Source organism: Xenopus laevis, chromosome 2L (genome assembly GCF_017654675.1).
Source record: "Xenopus laevis strain J_2021 chromosome 2L, Xenopus_laevis_v10.1, whole genome shotgun sequence".
Classification (NCBI taxonomy): Eukaryota; Metazoa; Chordata; class Amphibia; order Anura; family Pipidae; genus Xenopus; species Xenopus laevis.
In genome coordinates, this window is record NC_054373.1 from 161398280 (window position 1) to 161421010 (window position 22731).

Sequence of the window (22731 nt, forward strand, 5' to 3'; positions counted from 1 at the left end):
TAAAGCTCAGTTTCCAGAAGTATTTAGGAGAGTAAATCGGCATTCTGCCCAAATCTTGCCCTCATTCAGGTTGCTCCATCTCAGAAAGCCAATGCTCTGAACACTCAAAGGGTATTTTGGAGCATAGACCCTACTTCTGAGAGCTAATCATGAGGACAGAGATTGACCCATGTAGAGTATGATGATGTGACAAGAAGTGAGTTTGTACTTGCAATATCAGAGTATAAGACTCCAAGGAGGAAAATTCTCATAAGCAAAACTAATAGGTATAAGAAATGATGTACCCCTAATTGTAAAATAAGTGTTCTCCCCAGAAAAAGGTGCTTCCCCCACCTTGCTCTCTGCAATGTACATGACCAAACTGCCCAAAGGGATCACTAAAGAAATATTATAAATCACAGAAGAGTTTCATGAAATGTATATGGAGGTGGCCTCTAAAATCCTGATATTTTCCAACATTTTTTATAATACACAGGTTTCTGGGACTAATTAGGCACCAAGTATAACAAATAACATCACTAAGCACCATTTACAAGTATATAATTTTATAATACACAAAAGCCATGAACATCTTGTAAATTATATCCTTCTAAACGGTGAGTACTGATGTCATCAGTTATAAACGGTGAATAGTGATGTATTTTCTGTCACAAGACTCACTGAAACTTGTGTACTAGAATAAATAAAGTACCCTCTATTATGGTTATGAAACTCCTAGGTAACTTATAATATCCTTATCATTTACAAGAGGGGGTACTTTATTCACTATATATACTTCTTGCATATTATATATTATTATACGTCACTGAGGAGTTCCATAACGATATAAAAGCTCCAAGGTGAATTATAATATTCTCATATTTTACAATAGGGGGTATGGGATTCGTTATCCGGAAACCCATTATCCAGAAAGCTCTGAATTACAGGAAGCCCGTCTCCCACAGACTCCATTTTATCAAAATAATCCAAATTCTTAAAAATGATTTACCTTGTACTTGATCCAAACTAAGATCCTTATTGGAAGCAAAACCAGCCTATTGGGTTTATTTAATGTTTACATGAGGTTCTAGTAGACTTAAGGTATGAAGATCCAAATTACAAAAAGAGCCGTTATCCGGAAAACCTCCAGTCCCAAGCATTCAGGATAACAGGTGCCATACCTGTACTTTATTTATTACACATTTCAGTGAGTCATGTGACAGATATTACACCAATTAACATAGATTATAACTGAAGACATCACTAAACACCATTTATAAAGATATCATTTATTGTATTATATTTATTGTATTATATAAAAAGTGAACAATAAAACTCAATGTTCTGAAGAGAGACATTTGTCAACTGCTTTCTGTTCATGAAAAGGCAGAAAACATCAAATGCTTATAATGAACTGGATTCAAGTAATGGCGTCTTTGGCTTAGGTACACAGTATATGGGGAGTAAGAGCTAATAAAGTTGTCAGTTTATTTGCTTGTTAATGTAGTTACAAGAGTATCATGCAGTTCATTACAGAGACGTATTCATTGTAGAATGTGCTTGGCTACAGTTTTCAGACTTTGCTGGTGTTTATAGATATATAAACACAACTGTTCACTTTCTTGGTACTGCTCTGCCAAAATGCAAGTTTCTTGGCTTTCTGAGGGTTACAAGTGCTCACTGTAATTCAATTTCAAAACTGGCCTTACAGTTCTTTAGGTATTTGAAGTTTGCACTGCTAGGGAATGAAAAAGATGTGAGAATCAAATAAAATGCTGCATAATGAGTTGCTTTAAGTGTGAAGGCCTGAAGACTTGAATGCTGGGAAACTGTGCTTTCCAATTGTTTACACGCACGGGCCAAATATGTCTCATGATGAATGTTTGAAGGCCAGGTTAGATTGAAATGATGCTACTGTACAAAATAGACTCTGAGGTCTATGAACAGACTGAGGTCCACCTGCACCTGATGGACATCCCTAGGTCAATTATAATGGAAAGCTTCAGGCACAGGACTCACTGACACGTGTGTATTATAATATATGTAAATCACGAGAAGGTGCATCATACACAGGCAGTTCCCAGATTACGTGCGAGATAGGGTCTGTAGGTTGTACTTAAGTTGAATTTGTATGTAAGTAGGAACAGGTACATTTACCTATTAAATACAAAAAAAGATGGACATACACAGGCAGATTAAAGCTGCCAATATCTGTCCTTTAGACAGATTCAGCAGCTTATTTGCCCATGTGTGGGGGCTTCCAACGGGTTCTCCTGACCGGTATCAGGCCAGAAATCAGGCTGATATTGATCAGGGAGGTTTGATTTTTCTGGAAATCGAGGACCGCATAGTCTAGTTGATGTGGCCCTCAGTTGTAATCCTATTGTTCAGCCTTAGGGCCAAAGATTCAAATTAACCCGATCTTTCTGTCATTAGTGGGCATATCAGGGAAAGATCCGCTCGTTTGGCAACTTTGCCAAACGAGTGGATCTTATAGTGTATGGCCACCTTGTAAGTGTAAGTGTGAGTTGTATGTAAGTCGGATATTTGTAACCCGGGGATTCCCTATATTTGAGGACACCTATCGTCAAAAGAAAAAAAAACAGTTTCTCCAACTGGAGGTGTGGGCTAAAAGAGCCATTTTTTTTCGAAGATAAAATACATGGTGCACCTTCTCATGATTTATAGAAGAGATGATGGCTAAACTGAACTATGTCCTCAAAAAACCATAGAGCATTATGTTCATCACGTATGCAACTTGCACTACATGCTCAAAAAGTTGGCTTCTTTTTCAGACTATAACAAATACATTTTTTGGCTGAATTCAGGGCACCAAACAACCAAGCGTCCTCAAGCTCAACCAAAGGTTTTTTACCTTGAAGCCAAAAAAAAAAAAAGATATGTTTGGAATTCATTAAAAACATAAATGGTGAATAGTAAATAGTAAAATAAAATGAGAGAGTCTCTTTAATCTTTGTATGTCTTTAGTTACAATTTAGTACTATTTGTGCATGTAGATTATATAGCGATAGAAATGGCTGGAACAGAAATAAATGTTGCTTGAAATACAAGGACAATGAAACCCAGATACAGCAGAGCCTCAAATTCAAGAACCATAATTATGCCAATACATATAACTTAACCAATATTTAAAAAAAAAATAACATAATGATTAATTACACCATTGTACAGTCTTGCAGCATTAATTTACTTTAAATAGCTTTGCATTAATAAATGGCCAACAAGTCCTATGATTAAGCAGAGGGAATAAAAAGGAATACAGGTATTTATCCAAATGCTCGGGACCTGGGGTTTTCTGGATAAGGGGTCTTTCTGTAATGTGTATCAATATACCTGTACTTTAAATCTGCTAAAATCATTGCAACAGTAAACGAATGCAATATAATTGTTTTGCCATCAATATGAATTAAATATTATTTATAATTCTTATTTTATTTTATAGAAATTGAAATGAATAAAAGCATGGAACAAGTATGCAAACAAAAACGTCAAAACCCTAATTTTTGTATGAATTTTCGTGCAATTTCAAGAGGGAAAAAAAACCCCTAATCCCCCTAAAAATCTCAAAGTAAATAAGGATTTTTCAATTAGCCTAGGACAGCGTTCAATGAATTCTACGTGACCTTGGAAGCTTTTATATGGCAAAGTTTAAGTTTTCCGTGCTTTTTACAATTAATACATACTGAATTTTTCATGGTTTAGAGAAAATACATGATTTTTAGCTTTAAAAAGTTTGATTGTGGGAAAATAAAAAAACATGAACGTTAATAAATTGGCCTATAGTCTAGATCAAGTACAAGGTACGGTTTAATTTTTACAGAAACAAAGGAAATCATTTTTAAAAATATGAATTATTTGATTAACATGGCGTTTAGGGGAGATGGGAAATTCTATAACTCTTTCTGGCTAATGTGTTTCCAGATAACAGATATTATATCTGTATTTCACTTTAATACCTTTATTTATAAACTAAAAATCCTGCTATTTTTTGCTGTTACAAAGCAAGTTTTCATGCAAAGAAAGCCTTAGAAGCATAATGCCATTTTTTATAAAAAAACAACCATAAACAACCAAATGGCAAAACAGATTCCATCTTTCTTATCAGTTCATTTCAGGGATGCCCAACAGAAGGACCTGGGACAGAGGTGACCTTCTATGAGATATGGCCCCAAGAATACACCTGCTCTCCATAGACATCTTTGTTGTTTATTGGTTGATAATTATCCAGCTTCCAAACAAGTGAAATAGCAAATGTGCCACAACATGAAATTACCTTGGACAGAACTGGTTATTTTACATATACTTTATATTTTACAAGAACTGCAAACATATTCCTTCCTTTCCTTGAGCACCACAATATGGAAACCCAAAGCCAAGAGGAAAAGCTGCAACCTTTTAACCTTGCTAGAGCAGCTATTGCAAGTGTCTTATCATTTTTCTATTTGTGAATCAGCAAGCACTGTGACATTCGATATATGAAAGCCCGAAATATTTTTGAAATGAAAACCATTCACTTTTCTCCTTATATCTTCATATGAAAACCCATTAGCTGCATTTGGTACATGAGGTTCTGCTAAATGTTGTTTGAAAAAGCAGGGTAATAGGGCTTAAATTTCTCACTCTTTCCTTCAATCAATAGAAGAGGCAACATTTCATCTCTTGGGCCACTAATGGCAGGATTTGCTGGAGCCAGCAATGAGTAATGCTAGACCTCTGATTAGATGATGAGGCCATCACAAACCTCATATTACACTGCCCTTTTTTTCATGTAAACTGCAGCAAACACAAAAGGTGAGGAATGCAAGTAACATTTTCCTCTTCAAACCAAATGCTTTGAAAACTGGAGGAAACAATCCAGCATGACATAAACCTTTAAAGGCCATCTTGGATCTTTTGGAATTTTCTCTTGAACATAAGACTTCACCAATTTGCGCCTTGCAGGAGATAGTTTGAAGTTAGAACCCCATTGAGGATTCCTGCCAAGGATATTTTTTTTTTTTTTTTACTTCTTACAAACCAATATTAAACCAAGCTTGAAGAGACTGAGACAGGACCTAATGGTTTCCTTATGGGAAGAAGCAAGCAGCTGGAGATACATGGACATGCTAACAGCAGGTAAGACAACTCTGCATTCCACTAGTCTCAGCAGTAAACTCAAAATAAAGCCAATCATTTTCAAATCACTGAAAACTATTTACACCATAAAATTAGCAAGTAATGCAGAATTTTCCTGTTTTGTAGTCATTTAAAAGACATAACAGGAAACATAACTCATTTTCTCATGTAGGGAACACATGTAACAGATTACCAGCTAGCAATGTCAATATTTCATCACTAATTTCACATTCAATATGCATTTCTTACTGGATGCAATTTAACTGTATTCACAATAAAATACTAATTTTATCAAGGCAAAATCAGTGGTGAAATATTAATACTCTGAGTACTTGAGATAACATGGCCCCAAAACAAGCAGAAACAGATTTTACAGATGAAAAATCACGTAATTTATGTTTTACTGTAACACCATTCTAAACCATAATAATTTCTGGTTTTGATATGTTATTCAGTAATATTAAAATATTGGCTTAGACATTTCCAAGGAAAAGTCACTAAAAATGAAAATAATATGGCTAAAAATCATAATATTTTATGCAAACATCATCATGAATAAATGTATGAGCTCTGCATAAAATATGTGCAGGGAAGCATGAAGAATTTTTTTAAAGGTAAAACTGTTACACTTTTCAGTGGGCTTTCAATTGCAAATAAGTGGAAACGAAGGGAAAATATACATTCTGGGACGTCAAAATGTTGTGAATTCTAGTAAAATGTAAGATCAGGAAATAAAATAAAATGAAGGCATTGTATGTATTGATGACTTCTAATGTTAAAAAAAGGTACGAAACTTGAATTTATATAAGTAAAAAAAATGTACTAGTTCATGCGTTACTATAATGTTTCTTCATGTAAAGCATTAAGAGCACATACATTCTTTATTCTATGTTCACAGCTAAAAATTATGATTTTTGTAATCATGTATATGTCATACTTGAAGAATCCGCACTGCCAGGACTTATAAAATTAAAAAATGATTTTATATATTTTTATATATATATATATATATATATATATATATATATATATATATATATATATATATACTGTATACACAAAATTTCACAAACTGTAAATTATACCCTTATCAATTTATATTTTCAGCTCAATATTGGACAGAGCTCGAAAGAGCAGAACTTACACCAGAATTAAATAAACTTTTTTGTGTATTTGTGAATTGTGAATTTGTGTAAGTCATAAAATCTTCATTACAAGGCGCATCCATTAAAAGTAGGAATAGGCTAGAGTGTGTTTATGTATATTATATGTAAGGCATTGTTTCAACCTGGATGTTTGGCAGTGTAAAGAATAAGGCCAGGAGTTGATTACCATTTATGCCAAAAAAAAAAGCCAAATAAATGCAGAAAAAAATAAAACTTTGGGGATTTAAAATTTTAATGTAATTTTTGTAATTTCATGGAAATTTGTTACTGAAGCTGGACTTTTGCCTCTGTGAGAAATGTTTAATGTGATGAAGGTTTAACCTAAAGCTTAAAAGCTCTTCCTGAAAATATCAAAGCATAACTATGTTCCCGCCTGTTGGCATTTTATGTAAAATGATAATATATTCAGACACCGTTAATTAGACAGTGGAAGGTTCCAGGGCTGTTGTCCATATACAGTAAAAGCAACAATTTTACTGCTGCGAAAACAATTGTTCAAATAACTTACCTGCGAGCAAAGCAACATGACCAACTCAACCACCGAGGTGCTGGACTTCATGCAGACCAGTCCTGTGTTGAGAAAAGAAAGATTATTTTAGACATTGTAATGGATAATCCAACATAAATACAAAAACTTTAGGGAACAGCAAAAGGAAACTACTCAGCTCAGTTTTGCATTATATGCATTTTGCAACTCAATGTTTTGGCTGTTCACTGTGAACCATCATTCTGTTTCCATGATTTATAGATGGAATGAAACATTGTCCTGTTTGTGTGTTTCTAATTACTCATTTACAATTCGAATTAAACTAATAATAGGCAAAAACAGATTCCTCTGGATTGCATAAACATTCTTAAAGTTAAAAAAAAACGATGGCAGGCAGTAAATGTTAAGCAGCAGCAGCAGCTCGTCCTTATTGAAACAAGAATATGTGCTCTATGTTCATTAAAGTACTGGAGGAAAATCTCTAAAATCATTTATAAACTTTGTGCAGCACAGAATGGTTCGCCCAGTGAACACATTTGCCCTGAGCATGGTTATATTTATAAAGCTGGATAAGAGAGGTGTATGTGTAAATTAAATTGGCCCAGGCATCAATCTCATGATTGATTAAAATAATGTACAAATAAATAAATACTATCTATACATAATGTATAAATAGAAATCACGTTGCTATGTATAGATCAATGTATAACAGAGAAATTGAAAAATTTAAAATAAAAAAATTGTAAAATTTATATGGAAGAAGTAGACACTTTGGTGAAACCAGCTTTATTATATCAACAACTACAGGTATGCAATCCCTTATCCCATAGGGATACCCAATCATCAAAAAGCTCAGAAATGTGGGATGCCCATCTTCCATAGAGTCCATTTTAAGGAAATATTTCTAATTTTTTCTGTAATAAAACAGTAGCTTTTGGTAACTAAGCTGCACGAATCCATATTGGGGGGTAAAATAATCCTTTTGGGTTTATTTAATGTTTAAATGATTATTATTAACCTTAAGGTATATTGAATGATCCAAATTAAAAAAAAACAAAAACATAGGTTTAAAGCATCCAGGATAATGGATCCCATACCTATGGGAAGATCGGAGTAAATAATAAAGTTTCACTACAGGGGCAGAAGCCAGAGAGATGCCAGTTTACAACAAATCTATTCTATAATTAAAATGGTTATTATACTGGTGGGAATCTGGGGATGAAGTACAACTTATTTACAACCAATTTCTTCTCTTTGGGGCAGATTTTTTAAGGGTCGAATTGAAAATTCAAATTTGAATTTGCGAATCTGAGTTGAGTTTTAAAAAAAACTTCAAGTTAGATTTTCGAGATTCATCATACTCTGGCCCTCTGAGAATTCGAATTTGACTCCTAAAACCTGCCGAATTACTGTATGAGTCAATGGGAGAGGTGCATCGACCAATTTGGAGCCGTTTGTAGCCTTCCTGACATTCAAGTTTTTTCAGAGAAAAAACTAAAATCAAGTTTGGTCGAATTCGATACAAATTTGTTCCAAGTTCTCGAGTCGGTAAAATTATTCAGAGTTTAACATAATCAATTTTATTGATAAACAGTGAAATATTCAAATGCTGTAAAATTGAATTCATGCGAGTTAAAAAAAAACTCACATTCGAAATTCGACACTTGATAAATGTGCCTCTCCGTGTCTGCAAATTATCTACCCGCTTATATTTTAAGTTCTAAGGGACAGGGGCCTTGCCTCTTTAACTATTAACTATTATTATTTATCACAAATAAGTAATTAAGTCTCCTCGGCAGTTGGCATAACATACCCAGCAACAAGAGCATCTGCTTGTTTCTACATTAAGCACAGGACACATAATGATCTTATTGAGAGAATGTAACAGAATAACCAGCAGAGTGTTTGATAACTGCTCGACTGACAAATGAACATCAGTTCCCAGGAAGTTTGCACTGTATTTATTTTCATTTACCCAAGAAAGGCCTCGGCTACATTCATCTTCACTCGTTCCCTATTAAGTGACTTGGTACAACTTCTCATTTGCTTGTAATCACTCATGTTGGGAAAATTGCCAATGGCAAAGTAATTACAAAAAGGGGCATACGTCTTAATCGGTGTTAAAAAACAAATGGCATAGAAATACAGTAAACCTCGGCACCTTAAAGGGATACTGTCATGGGGAAAAAATGTTTTCAAAATGAATCAGTTAATAGTGCTGCTCCAGCAGAATTCTGCATTGAAATCCATTTCTCAAAAGAGCAAACTGATTTTTTTATATTCAATTTTGAAATCTGACATGGGGCTAGACATATTGTCAATTTCCCAGCTGCCCCAAGTCATGTGCCTTGTGCTCTGATAAACTTCAATCACTCTTTACTGCTGTACTGCAAGTTGGAGTGATATCACCCCTCCGTTTTCCCCCCATCAGCTAAACAAAAGGGAAGGTAACCAGATAGCAGCTCCCTAACACAAGATAACAGCTGCCTGGTAGATCTAAGAACAACACTCAATAGTAAAAACTCATGTCCCACTGAGACTCCTTCAGTTACATTGAGAAGGAAAAACAGCAGCCTGCCAGAAAGCATTTCTCTCCTAAAGTGCAGGCACAAGTCACATGACCAGGGGCAGCTGGGAAATTGACAATATGTCTAGCCCCATGTCAGATTTTACAATTGAATATAAAAAAATCTGTTTGCTCTTTTGAGAAATGGATTTCAGTGCAGAATTCTGCTGGAGTAGCACTATTAACTGATGCATTTTGAAAAAAACATGTTTTCCGATGACAGGATCCCTTTAACATCATGTAAAATCTTCTGCATGCGATGCATTCATGCATGTGTATAGAAGAGTATAACATTATGGCTGAAAAAGAGGTATTTGTTTGACAAGAGCCCAAAAACAAGCCTTGAATGTTTCTGATTTGTATACAGCTTTTTATTCCACAATAGACTGATTTTGTCCCACTGACATTAAAGGATTACACCAGGGCTGGGTATTGCACAGGTGCAAATATGGAAATAAAGTGGCTTAAAACAAAAACACTCCAATTCATTTACTTATACAAGTATAGGATCTATTATCCAGAATGATTGGGGTGTTCCATAATTTAGTTCATTATATCTTAAATCATATAAACATTACATAAACACAATAGGCTGGTTTTGCTTCCAATATGGATTCATTTTATCTTAGTTAGATACTTTGTAATTACAGAGTAAAAGGAAATAATTTTTAAAAAAATGATAATTACAGTAATGAGATCAAATATCCAGAAACTAGTCGGGCAGAAAGCTCTGAATTACAGAGAGGCCATCTTTCAGTCCATAGACTCCATTTTATCCAAATAATACAAAGTTATAAAAAATTATTTCCTTTTTCTCTGTAATACTAAAACAGTATCTTGTACTTGATCCAAACGAAGATATAATTAATCCTTATTGGAAGCAAAACCAGCCTATTGGGTTTAGTTAATGTTTACATGATTTTCTAGTAGACTTAAGCTATAAGGATCCAAACTACAGAAATATCCAAAGCCCCAGGTCCTGAGCATTCTGGATAACAGGTCCATGTAATAATAAAGTAGTACCTTGTACTCGATCCAAACTAAGATATAATTAATCCTCACTAAACGCAAAACAGTCCCATTGGGTTTAATTTAAGGATGCACCGGATCCAGGGTTCCGTTTGGGATTCGTCCAAGATTCTGCCTTTTCAAAAGGATTCTGATTCAGCCGACTCCATCTGCCCTGCCAAACCGAATCCTAATTTGCATATGCAAATTAGGATTCGGTTCGGTATTCTGCAGAATCTTTTGCGAAGGATTCAGATAAACAAAATAGTGGATTTGGCGAATCAATAGTTGAATTAATATGTAAATTAATTTTTAGTCAACAAGGTATGGAAAGATCACTTATACAGAAAACCCTACATCACAATCATTATGGATAACAGGTCCCATAACTGTATTTGCTTAAAATGGACTCTATGGGTGACAACATTCCTGTAATTTGGTGCTTTCTGCATAATGAATCCCGTAACTCTTTGAGGTGTTAAAAAATTGTATGTAACATTAAAAATATGCCTCTAAAAGCAGCTTTTAAGCAATAAGTGGGGAATATACTTAAGCGAGTTTCACAAATTTATCAGTCTTTGAGTTAAAAAATTAAAAAATTGCAACTGAATTTGTGCGACTTTTTTATCACCATATTTAAGGGAAAATGAACAGAATTAGCTCAATTGCATTTAGTAATGGGGAAAAAGAGCCGATTGCAAACAAAAATCTCATCGCTTTCATTTCCAATTAGGCTGTGAAATCCCCAATGCTTTCATAACCTTAAAAAAATATATATTTTAGTTGCTTTTAAATTGTTTTTCGTGAGAATTTTGACTATTTTGTTCGTAATAAAACACAACGACTTGGCTTTGAATTCTCGAACATGATATTCGCGATCTCCTATTTATCACTACCTTTTTTGCTCCAATCGTGGGAGAAACGTTATCTTGAATTTAAATAAATCAGCCCCTTAGGGCGCAGTGTTTAAATGAGTATCTGTTTATTTCGCTGTTGATGAGAGCAGCCCACGCCATGCCGCAGGTTACTGTTTAATAGCTACCACTTGTCTGCTTACAGCAAGATATCGCAGGGATGTCAACCAAAGCTCAGCCATGTTGTACAGCATGCGGCGATGAGAACAGGGAGATGTGTAAACAATAATTCTTATTCTGACTTCAAGCACTTCAGTGAATCAGAGCCAAAATTTGACGGAGTAGGTTGTATAGTGACAAGCACTCTGTATGCTAATGCAAAGCAAATTTTATAGACCCAGACTTTTTTTTTAAAAATCAGGCTTTATTTTGTTTTGTTTTTTTTGTTTAATTTTTTACATGAAAAAAAAGTACTTGGGCATTATTTTCAATAATTGTCAGCCTAAATGAAAGAGTTCCATTAGCCTACATTCATTGAGGGTAAAACTACACAGGAGATTTTGATCAGATTTTTTATCTTGCCATGCAACAGCACAAGATTTGTAGGACGCTTCGAAATCTCATCCCCTATACCGTAGCTAGAATGTAAAGTTGGATCTGATAAAAGTCGGATAGTGTCGTTCATGGATCTGTATCCGACTTTCAATGTATTTCATTGGGGGGAAAACGCAGCATTCACATCAGACAGTTGTGTTGCCTTGGATGGAGAACATTCCATGTAATTTACAGATTGGTGTATTAGTCCAATTATATTTTGACCCATCCGACTTGTAGGATGCATTCTGTCAATATGACAACATCCTACAAAATCTCCAGTTGAATTTAGCCCTAAGGGCTGAACTACACAGTGCACGTTCTTCAGATCCGACACGATTAGAGAAAGCGCAGGCGAATAAGTTAATACCAATGACGCATCTACAAACTGCGTGCATTCAATACGGCGGTCGGATGCAAATGCTGCATGTTGCGTCTTCAACTGTCATGTCGGATGCAGGCAGTTTGTAGATGCAACATTTGTTTAACTTACATTATATTCGGCGCAACTGACGTGCCACCTGCAATTCCCCTCATCATGTCGGATTTGAAGAACGCGCACCGTGTAGTTCAGCCCTTATACAGACAGAACACTCCCATAAAAGTCATGAAAGCGCAGAGTAGAAGCAATGTAAATACTTGGAGCCTGTCTATGCACATACATCATTAAATATACAAAAATAGTACTCATCTAGCCCTAATTCATGAAAATGTCAGGAGAAGCTTTGTTTTATTAACCGTATTTAACATTTATTTCTCAGTATTTCTATTGATCAAAAAAAAAACAAATGAAGCTGGAAGTATTTAATATAAATACTACAGGAAAATAGCTTCTCTATTAAAAGTAGCATATAATGTAGGGACTGTGGGATAACCATTGCCTCTGCCCTGTTTTGTCTTATGTTATTTAAGGGAAGGGTTTAAAGTATAGGCAAGCATTGCTGATGCCTGGGCCTGAGCACCACAGGAGAAATGGTTTATGGTTACAAAACTGAGGGGTCAGTCTTTTATTTAATGAAACCCTTGCTTGCCTTTCAATCCTCCATCATTGGTGGGGGCAGGTTGGATCTGTGTCATAAAAATGATCGAGTCCCAAACCAGATCAAGTCAATTTTCTAGGTTTGCGCATCACTAGAAAGCAGGATATGGATTCCAAAATAGACCAAGTTAAAGGTCTGTTTTGACTTAACGTTAACTGTCCATAAAGATCCCCAAACAGACATGTTGCTAAACTTTCCTCAGTGCCAATGCCATTATAAAACGTAACTGATTCAGAAACCAACAGAAATGAAATACAGTGGAACCTCAATTTTACATTCCCTGATTTTAAGTTTTCTCTCATTTGACATTGTTGCTTTGTGGTTTCACCTATATATTATACATAATACATTTTCTGATTTTATATTTTCCTGGATTTTACACCATTTTCTGGTCCCCTGAAGAACGTAAAATGGGGGGGGGGGGGGTTCTACTGTATGTCTTCTGCAGAGTAAAACAAGAAGCCTGATGGATGCTGTCTTTATATGAAGCTAAGTAAGTACACTACCTGTTTGTTGAATAGAAGGCAGTGATTTTACTGGTTGAACAGTGAGTTTCAGCGAGTATAATCTGTGTGCCTTTGTTAATACATCAGAGCAGTACTGGTGAACCCCTTGTATGTTGTTTGGAGGATCAAATTTATATTACAATGCAGTGGCGTAACTAGATGTTACTGGGCCCCACAGCAAATTAATTTTAGTGCCCCCAACATATCCAGAGTCTATCCTGTTTTACTAATATATGTTGAAATTGCTCTTTATGTGGCCTCATGGGGCCCCTATACCTTCTGGGCTCCCCAGGGCCTGTTTCCTCTGTAGTTATGCCACTGTTAGAATGGTGATAATATAAAGTCATCAATGAGTAGGCTAAAGTCTATAAATTTGCATTGGAAGGCCTCCAAATGGATATCCATGATTTAGGTAGATTGGAGCTATATAAGTCTATATATTTATTCTTCCAACAGATGTGGACTGGAGTTATATATGTCTTTATATATTTATTCTCCCAACAGATGTAGACTGTAGTTATATACGTCTATATATTTGTTCTTCCAACATACATGGCAGATTAACAGAAGTAAAAAATGTTGCAGACTACTCAATTGATGGATAATTAAGGTCTGCAACATCTGGATGCTTGAGGGTCACCACCCCCTGTACTAGTGCCTCCCAATCAGAGCTGAAGTTTTAGTAAAGAAAACCCTAAAAATATACAAAAGTCATGCATAACCTGTAAAATGTATCCTTACACACACTAATATGTATGCACTCATACAAAGCCAGATGGAGCAGATATGCCGGGTGCTCAATTTCCCTTACATACTCCAGGCAATCACTGACAAAGAAGAAGAATCGCTGCTGCTTTACTCGGAGAACATCGCGATTTTATCCCTGGCTGCACCAGTTCACTTCCACAAGACTTGACTTTCATATCATTCATCAGTCTGTATCAGAATGTAAAGAGCCTGTGATCAGGTTTCCAACTATGAATCAAGAGATCAGGTTTAAAGTTCTCTGATCGGCAAAAAGAAAAAAGAAAAAAAAGTCTAAAATAAAAAACATTCTATCCCAAGCGAAATCACTTACATTAACACTTTCAAAGTCCTGTGTAAATCTGCATCTTAAATAAAAAAAGAACACAGTACAGAGACTTGTAGGGTCATATTGACTTTGAATTTTGAGACTTTAAATGGGGCACATAGGGCATGACCTTAGCCAGTCTGGGATGAATTGCTCGCAGCTACAATGAAATAAATGCAATGCCTCCGATTTATGCCTGGTAACCAAAAAAAATGGTTAATTATTCAATACTAACCATGTGTAAGTTACACTGCTTATTAAGAGAAAAAAATATTCTAGAATATGTAAATAATACAACAAAAACAAATGGAAATCGGACGTTAAATTGTATTTAACCTTTAAATCCCACTGGGGCTTGCTGTAACATTCTGAGTGTTTACCTGCTGGCACGGGAGGGGTTAAAGGAAACCCCCTATCCTTATGAAATAAGAGCACAGTTTTGATCTGTTTTATTTTTATTGCTACAATATGTGTAGGAGTCTAGCTGGATACCACAGTCATTTCGTCTGGACTCCATCAAGGTTTGTCTACGTTTTTCTCTGAGCGATTTCCCTTTGCACCAGCCCCCCCAAAAAAAAACCCTTTCGCACAACTGGAATCAATTGTAACGCAAGCACAGAAAGTTAAATTATAATGTTTTGTTTGCTTGGCTTAATTTAGAAAAAGAAACTTTAAAATTGGCCTAATTTGCAGAGCCAGCAATCGCATTTGTGCTTTCGCTGGGAAAAAAAAAAAACGCAATTGAAAAAGAAAATTGTTTCATAGTGTGGAACATTTCGCCATGAATTAAAAGAAAATTATATTGTATTATAGTATGATATATACACACATATATGTATGTAAACACAATGTCTGTTTTCTAACCAGGTCCTGCCATGTATTTTAAGAGTAAAGCAGAAATTTAATTACGGTTAGAAAATGTACTGACTTTTTTACCATTAAAAATGCAAAACGTTTTAGCCTTCAGTACTTCTCTTTGAGACAGATATAAAGTAACACATACGCGGTCAAAGTTCTAGGCCATTAGTCTATGACATCAATGTAATTCACTCTAGTGACTGCCATGTTTATTGGTAGAGCTACAAAAGCACTGAGGGGCAAATTCACTAAGCGACTAAGCGCCTAACGCCAGCGTGAATGCGCTACCATTGGGCATTTTTGTTAATTCGCAGATTCACTAACGGACGCTGGCGTAAATTCGCTAGTGTTACTTCGCACCCTTACGCCTGGCGAATTTGCGCAACGGACGTAACTAGGCAAATTCACTGACGCGCAAATTATTCTGAACGCTACCTTTTACGCCAGACTTCCTTCGCCACCTCAGACCAGACGAAGTGCAATAGAGTAGATAGGGATTGCATCAAAAAAAGTAAAAAAATTTTCTAAGTCCCAAAATACGCTGGCGTTTTTTCTTTTTTTATGGGTGATAGGATGAAAAAGATCGAAATTTTTTTTGGGGCTCCCCTCCTTCCCCCCTACATTTCCTAACTCATGGCACCTTAACTATACAGTGGGCACATGTGTAGGGCAAAATAAAAATTTTATTTGCTGTTTTGAAGGTTTCCCAGGCTTGTGTAGTTCTGCTACATATCCCTCCATTGTAACTTCAATTTGGCGCCGTATGCAAATTAAGCATCGCTAGCGTAACTTTGCTTTGCTTGAAGAATTAACGCTAGCGCATCTTCGCAACCTTACGCTTCCCCTAAGTGCAACTTTGGATTTTAGTGAATTTGCGAAAATACGCCTGGCAAAGTGCGGCGAATCGGACGCTGGCGCAACACCGAATCTTAGTGAATTTGCCCCTGAAAGCTGATCAGGCATTATGAACGAGAGTAGCCTAATGGTAAGCTTACCATTTCACTTGAACATTTCCAAAATTAGATAAACAGACAGATATATAGACATAATCATGAAATGAACAGTGTAATGAAAGTTCCATAAAATGGTATTGGAAGTATTTTCAACTTGGCTGTATGGGTAAATGGGATCCGTTATTCGGAAACCCGTTATCCAGAAAGTTTCGAATTACAGAATGGGCGTCTCCCATAGACTCAATTTTATCCAAATAATCCAAATTTTTAAAAATGATTTCCTTTTTCTCTATAAAAATAAAACAATACCTTGTACTTGATCCCAACTAAGATATAATTAATCCTTATTGGAGGCAAAACCAGCCTATTGGGTTTATTTAATGTTTACTTGATTTTCTAGTAGACTTAGGGGCAAATTTACTAAAGGGCGAAATGACTTGCCTTCGCCACCTAAAACCAGACGAAGTGCAATAGAGTAGATAGGGCTTCCTTAAAATTTAGTTGAAAATTTTTCTAAGTCCCAAAAACGCTGGCATATTTTCCTTTTTTCAGGCTGATAGGCTGCAAAAGTATGCAAAAATTTTTTTGAATACCCCGGCTCCCCCCTACATTTCCTACCATATGGCACATAAACTATACACTGGGCACATGTGTAGGGCAATATAACAACTTTATTTTCTTTTATTAAGGTTTCCTGGGCTTGTGTAGTGGAATGTAAAAAAAAAAATTGGGTACCCAGGCTCCCCCTACATTCCCTGGGCTTGTGTAATGTAATGTATTTGAAGCAACATATATGTCCATTAAACTTTAACTTCTTGCTGTATGCAAATAAGCCAACGCTAGCACAACTGCAGAATTAATGCTAACGCAACTTCTCCAGCGTTCGGCGCCCTGGACGCAACTTCGTATGTTAGTGAATTAGCATTGTCTGATCGAATTTTCGCCTTAAATGTTGCGCTGCCTGCAAAGCCGTCGCTGTCAAATTTTCTGCGCTTAGTAAATTTCCCCCTTAAGGTATGAAGATCCAAATTACAGAAAGATCAGTTATCCTGAAAACCCCAGGTCCCGAGCATTCTGGATAACAGGTCCCATACCTGTATTAGAATTTTTTGCAATGAAATAAACAAATAAATTCGAATCAGGATTTCCAAACTCGAATGCCCACTATTTATTAAGCACAACAACAAATAAAATTGAAAATCCCTAATGTAAAAATTTGGCATCTAAAATCTTGCGAGTTCATACAGAAGTCAATGAGAGTTGTCTTATCCAAAATTTAAGCTATATATTTTTTTCAATTTGAGTTTTTGCGTTTTTTTTTTAAACTTTGTAGATCCATTGAAAATTATGAGAAGAATACAAATTCGATGCACATTTAATAATTAAGAAAACTGAGTTTTTTCAATAAAAAAACCTCTAGAATTCACAAATTTGAATTTTGATAAACAGGCCTCAGGCCTGAGTATGTGCAACTATAATGGATTTAGATTCAAGCATCAGGGACCACATGATCCCTAATATATCGTACCACATATTTAGGGGACCCTAAGTACCTATAGTAACATATCTTAAACCCATAGAGAAGGGGGTGAGGTGCCATATTATCCCCTTATACATAATATAGATTAGGAGGGAAATCTGAGCATTTTCCAAAATCATATTGTGCAAAACGAAGAAAAAATCTTGAATAAAATTGATCAAGCTTTTCCAATGGAGTTTTTTGAAACTTGAGTGCCACATTGTTACGGATAAACTCAAATCCTAAAAGCTTAGTCAAAAACACATTATTGCAGCCCAGATGCCACCCCCACCTCCTGCTCCGTCCTTCAAAAGCAGCGTCGGATTGGGTCAAAGCGGGTAGATTGAGCGCAATTGCACTAGTGGAGCCGAATTTCTGGGTTAAGACCCAGAAATTTGGCTCCTAATGTTACAAGAAAAAACTACTTTTTGCAGTTGCTACAAACCTGAAGACTGCTCCAACTACTCATGCGCGTGTTCACTTAAGGAAGAATACAAGAGGCAGAAGATGGCACCCATGAGCACAGCAGCGCTAACTCTACACCTATACACGAGGAATGTGTTAGGGGCACTTTCAGGGGTAATCAACTATGCGGGGGGGAAGCAGGGAGGGGGAACTATCTAGGGTAGTAAGTACAGGCTTTTCTTATTGGGGGGGGGGTAGTTCTCCTGTAAATGTATACAGTGTAATTTTATGTTGTTTGACAAACACAACAGAATAGGATGTGGAATTCTTTCTTAAGGTGAGAGATTCCTTATGGTGATCAGCTGATCATGAAGAGTTCTGGCTGGATTTCCTAATTACAAAATCCAGGCTGTCTGGGTCAAAAATACAGGAAATACAGGGCTGCATTAACTCCTGTGCTAGGATGCAGGAAAGATCCACAAGCAACTGCTCATGTGCAAGAGCCCTAAAGGAGGAGTTATTGTATGGCTGGTTGGTTGGTAGTTGCAAAAGGAAAAAAAAGACAAACTTGAGCTCTTCTGTAACCTCCCACACCTTTGATAAACTATGGAAGCCTCAACATGCAAGTGTGCTTAAAGGGATACTGTCATGGGAAAAAAAAATTTTTTCAAAATGAATCAGTTAATAGTGCTGCTCCAGCAGAATTCTGCACTGAATCCATTTCTCAAAAGAGCAAACAGATTTTTTTATATTCAATTTTGAAATATGACATGGGGCTAGACATTTTGTCAATTTCCCAGCTTCCCCATGTCATGTGACTTGTGCTCTGATAAACTTCAATCACTCTTTACTGCTGTACTGCAAGTTGGAGTGATATCACCCCCCTCCCTCCCCCCCCAGCAGCCAAATAAAAGAACAATGGGAAGGTAACCAGATAGCAGCTCCCTAACACAAGATAACGGCTGCCTGGCAGATCTAAGAACAGCACTCAATAGTAAAAACCCATGTCTCACTGAGACACATTCAGTTACATTGAGAAGGAAAAACAGCAGCCTGCCAGAAAGCATTTCTCTCCTGAAGTGCAGGCACAAGTCACATGACCAGGGACAGCTGGGAAATTGACAAAATGTCTAGCACCATGTCAGATTTCAAAATTGAATATAAAAAAATCTGTTTGCTCTTTTGAGAAATGGATTTCAGTGCAGAATTCTGCTGGAGCAGCACTATTAACTGAATCATTTTGAAAAAAATTTTTTTTCCCATGACAGTATCCCTTTAAGTAATGGCACACAGAGCATTTTGCCCACTGCTGCAACCAATGGAGAACACAGGTGGACACAATGCCCACGTCAATGCTCTTGATATTATGAAATGGAATAGCACATATGGAGTGGTGACCTCCATCCAAATATCTTGTGTGTGCCAGCCATTTTGCTTTTTTATAACAGCAGGACCGCTGACAAGAGAAGAAAGGTGGTTTGACACCAAAACGGTTTTCCACTGGATGGCAGCAGCAATATGAATTTTTATGAAAAAAATAAAAGAAAGCTATAATTTATTCCTTACAAACGTATAATGTACAATGGGTTATACCCTCAGTACTGATATATACAAAGCACTTGTGGGCTAGCAGCCTCCCATAGCCCAAAGTAAATATTTAAGGACTTACTTTTTGACACTTTCAAGCAAATACTGAATAAGGTGTATATTCCGGACAAAACGAGAGTTTAAAAGATACATCAATCTTCTAAAATAACCGACAGTCATGCCACATTGTCAATTAAGAAATCAGCCTTAAGCCTAAATGAAAAGCAGATATCCTGACCCGCTGACAAATTACATGCAGGATAAGTGTTTTATGTTGCAATATATCTTTCTCGCTAGACATAATAAGATATGAGCTTAGGGAAGGGGCTGGTATTTTTTTTTTTAAAAAAAACGGCATTTATTCATAAATCACACACACAACTGCTTACTCTGAGTCTGAAACCCTTCCGATTGGGATGTTAAACACAATACGCAGAACTATATTGTATTTCAAAGAGGCAAAGCTGAAACTGTTTGACATCCTTCTGAGACAAACGGAAGTCTTGGGCTTTCAGGGCTCTGTAATCAAGTTTAAGTATTTTTCAGATTCAATGGATCACTTTCTCCCTTATAAGCACATTTACCTGCACAGCAAATAATATATTAAATAGTTTTTTTAGAGCAACTTAATAAGAGACTACATAAAGTCTATGGAATTAATGTTTCCTGCAGTGCACAAACTTAATTCAACCAATCAGATGTTTGCTTTTATTGTATAAACTGCTTAGACCAGGTACATCAAAGTTACATGGTTAAGGTGGCCTTAGACACACAGATCCTATCGTAAGAATTGAGGATTCGTACGATTTTCGGATCGTGTGTGGCGTGTGCCGACATCTTTCGTCCGGCAGAGATCGGTCGTTTGGTCGATCAGTCAGGGTTGATTTTGACCCGACCGATCCCGCCAGAGCCCATGGCACATCGTAATCAGATCGTTGGGCCATAAGGCAGAACAATCAGATTACCCCTGATATAGCCTTGCTCGTTAATGGCATATCGGGGAAAGATCTGCTCATTTTGGCGATGTCGCCAAACGAGCGGATCTTTGCGTCTATGGCCACCTTTAGACTATCCAAAAACATGTGGACAAAGAAATGTAGTTGTTTTTAGTTCCGTTTCAACCAATTCTAGTTATAGTTGTGTAATTTTTGAAGGTTTAGCTAATTGTACTTAAAACCACAAAAGAAAACACCAGAACAGACACAGAACTGCATATAAGGTCGTGGGCTACATTTAAATTATGAGAATTGTGAAAATTAGGAGATGTACTGTAACAATGGAAATATTTATGGATATGTATATACCAATTAGATAATTTATGTTCTTAGAATATTGTTTTGTCCAAGAATGTTATCTGTTAGTAACGGGTTGTTTTTCAGAGTGTATAGTTTTCCTTTAAAGGGATACTGTCATGGGAAAAATGAATCAAAATGAATCGGTTAATAGTGCTGCTCCAGCAGAATTCTGCACTGAAATCCATTTCTCAAAAGAGCAAACAGATTTTTTTATATAAAATTTTGAAATCTGACATGGGGCTAGACATTTTGTCAATTTCCCAGCTGCCCCAAGTCATGTGACTTGTGCTCTGATAAACTTCAATCACTCTTTAATGCTGTACTGCAAGTTGGAGCGATATCACCCCCCTCCCTTCCCCAACCCCCGAGCAGCCAAACAAAAGAACAATGGGAAGGTAACCAGATAACAGCTCACTAACACAAGATAACAGCTGCCTGGTAGATCTAAGAACAGCACTCAATAGTAAAAACCCATGTCCCACTGAGACACATTCAGTTACATTGAGAAGGAAAAACAGCAGCCTGTCAGAAAGCATTTCTCTCCTAAAGTGCAGGCACAAGTCACATGACCAGGGGCAGCTCGGAAATTGACAAAATGTCTAGCCCTGTGTCAGATTTCAAAATTGAATATAAAAAAATCTGTTTGCTCTTTTGAGAAATTAATTTCAGTGCAGAATTCTGCTGGAGCAGCACTATTAACTGATGCGTTTTGAAAATTTTTTTTTTCCCATGACAGTATCCCTTTAAGCAACCCTCTGCGTGTTTCCCTTGCATTCAGCTTGTTAGGCCAGTGTGTGGTTTGGTCATAGATGGATTGTATCTATGCAAAAGGCCTGTGGATAAGTCATGCTTTGAGTACAAAGTCAAATACAAGGGTCAGTTGTAGAAGATCAACTGTGATCTAGTGGAATACAAGCAATGCTGCCAAGGTGAGGCAGTTCAGATGAAGTTAGGCCAATTGCATAACAACTACAGGCTGTCCGGGCCTGCTTTGGGAGCCTGTATATCTTGGCTGGGTTCTGATAAAAAGCTCCAATGGGCAGGGCCCTCTCTACCTCATGTTCAAAGCAAGTTCAACTACATCTGCGTGGCTGCAGTTCACAGCTCCTGAACTTGTATAACAGAAAATGAATAAGAACAGAGAGGGTTTCTCCAATCTAACATACTGAAGAAATGCAACAGCAAGTTTTTAAGAAAGATTATTTTATTAAAAAACACTAAGGGGTAGATTTAATAAAGGGCAGAGTAACTAACGCTGGCGACGATTCGCCAGCATTACAGTTTTTAGGCACTTTGCCAATTTCCCAGGCACAGATGTAACTTCGCTAGCGAAAGAGACAGACGCTAGAGCTCATTCGGACACTATCGCCAGTTGAATTTTCGCTCTGGCGAATGGATGTTACTCCACAAATTTACCAAGATGCGGATTTTACTGAACGTTACCTCTTTCACCAGACTTGCCTTCGCCAGCTCAGACCAGACAAAGTGCATTGGAGTGCATAGATCTTCCTCATTCTTCTGTTATTTACATCATATTCTTTAGTGAAAAAAGTTTAAAAGTCCAAAAAACGCTGGCGTCTTTTCCACTTTTCAGAGTGATAGGCTGCAAAAGTCCTTACATTTTTTTTTGGGTAAACAGGTTCCCCCCTACATTTTCTAACATATGGTTTTACAGGGTGATAGGCTGAAAAAGATTGTAAATGTTT

The 22731-nt window shown here is 36.6% G+C and overlaps 1 protein-coding gene across 4 annotated transcripts in view; it reads right to left on the reverse strand.

Annotated features, from left to right (window-relative positions):
* The window catches only part of LOC108707564 (neurobeachin), a 390963-nt gene that overhangs the window by 174801 nt on the left and 193431 nt on the right, over window positions 1–22731 (reverse strand). For all 4 annotated transcript variants that reach the window (XM_041582642.1, XM_041582644.1, XM_041582643.1 and 1 more), the window contains one exon: window positions 6790–6851. In XM_041582642.1, coding sequence (XP_041438576.1) covers window positions 6790–6851 — 62 coding nt within the window. The remainder of the gene's footprint in view (window positions 1–6789; window positions 6852–22731) is intronic.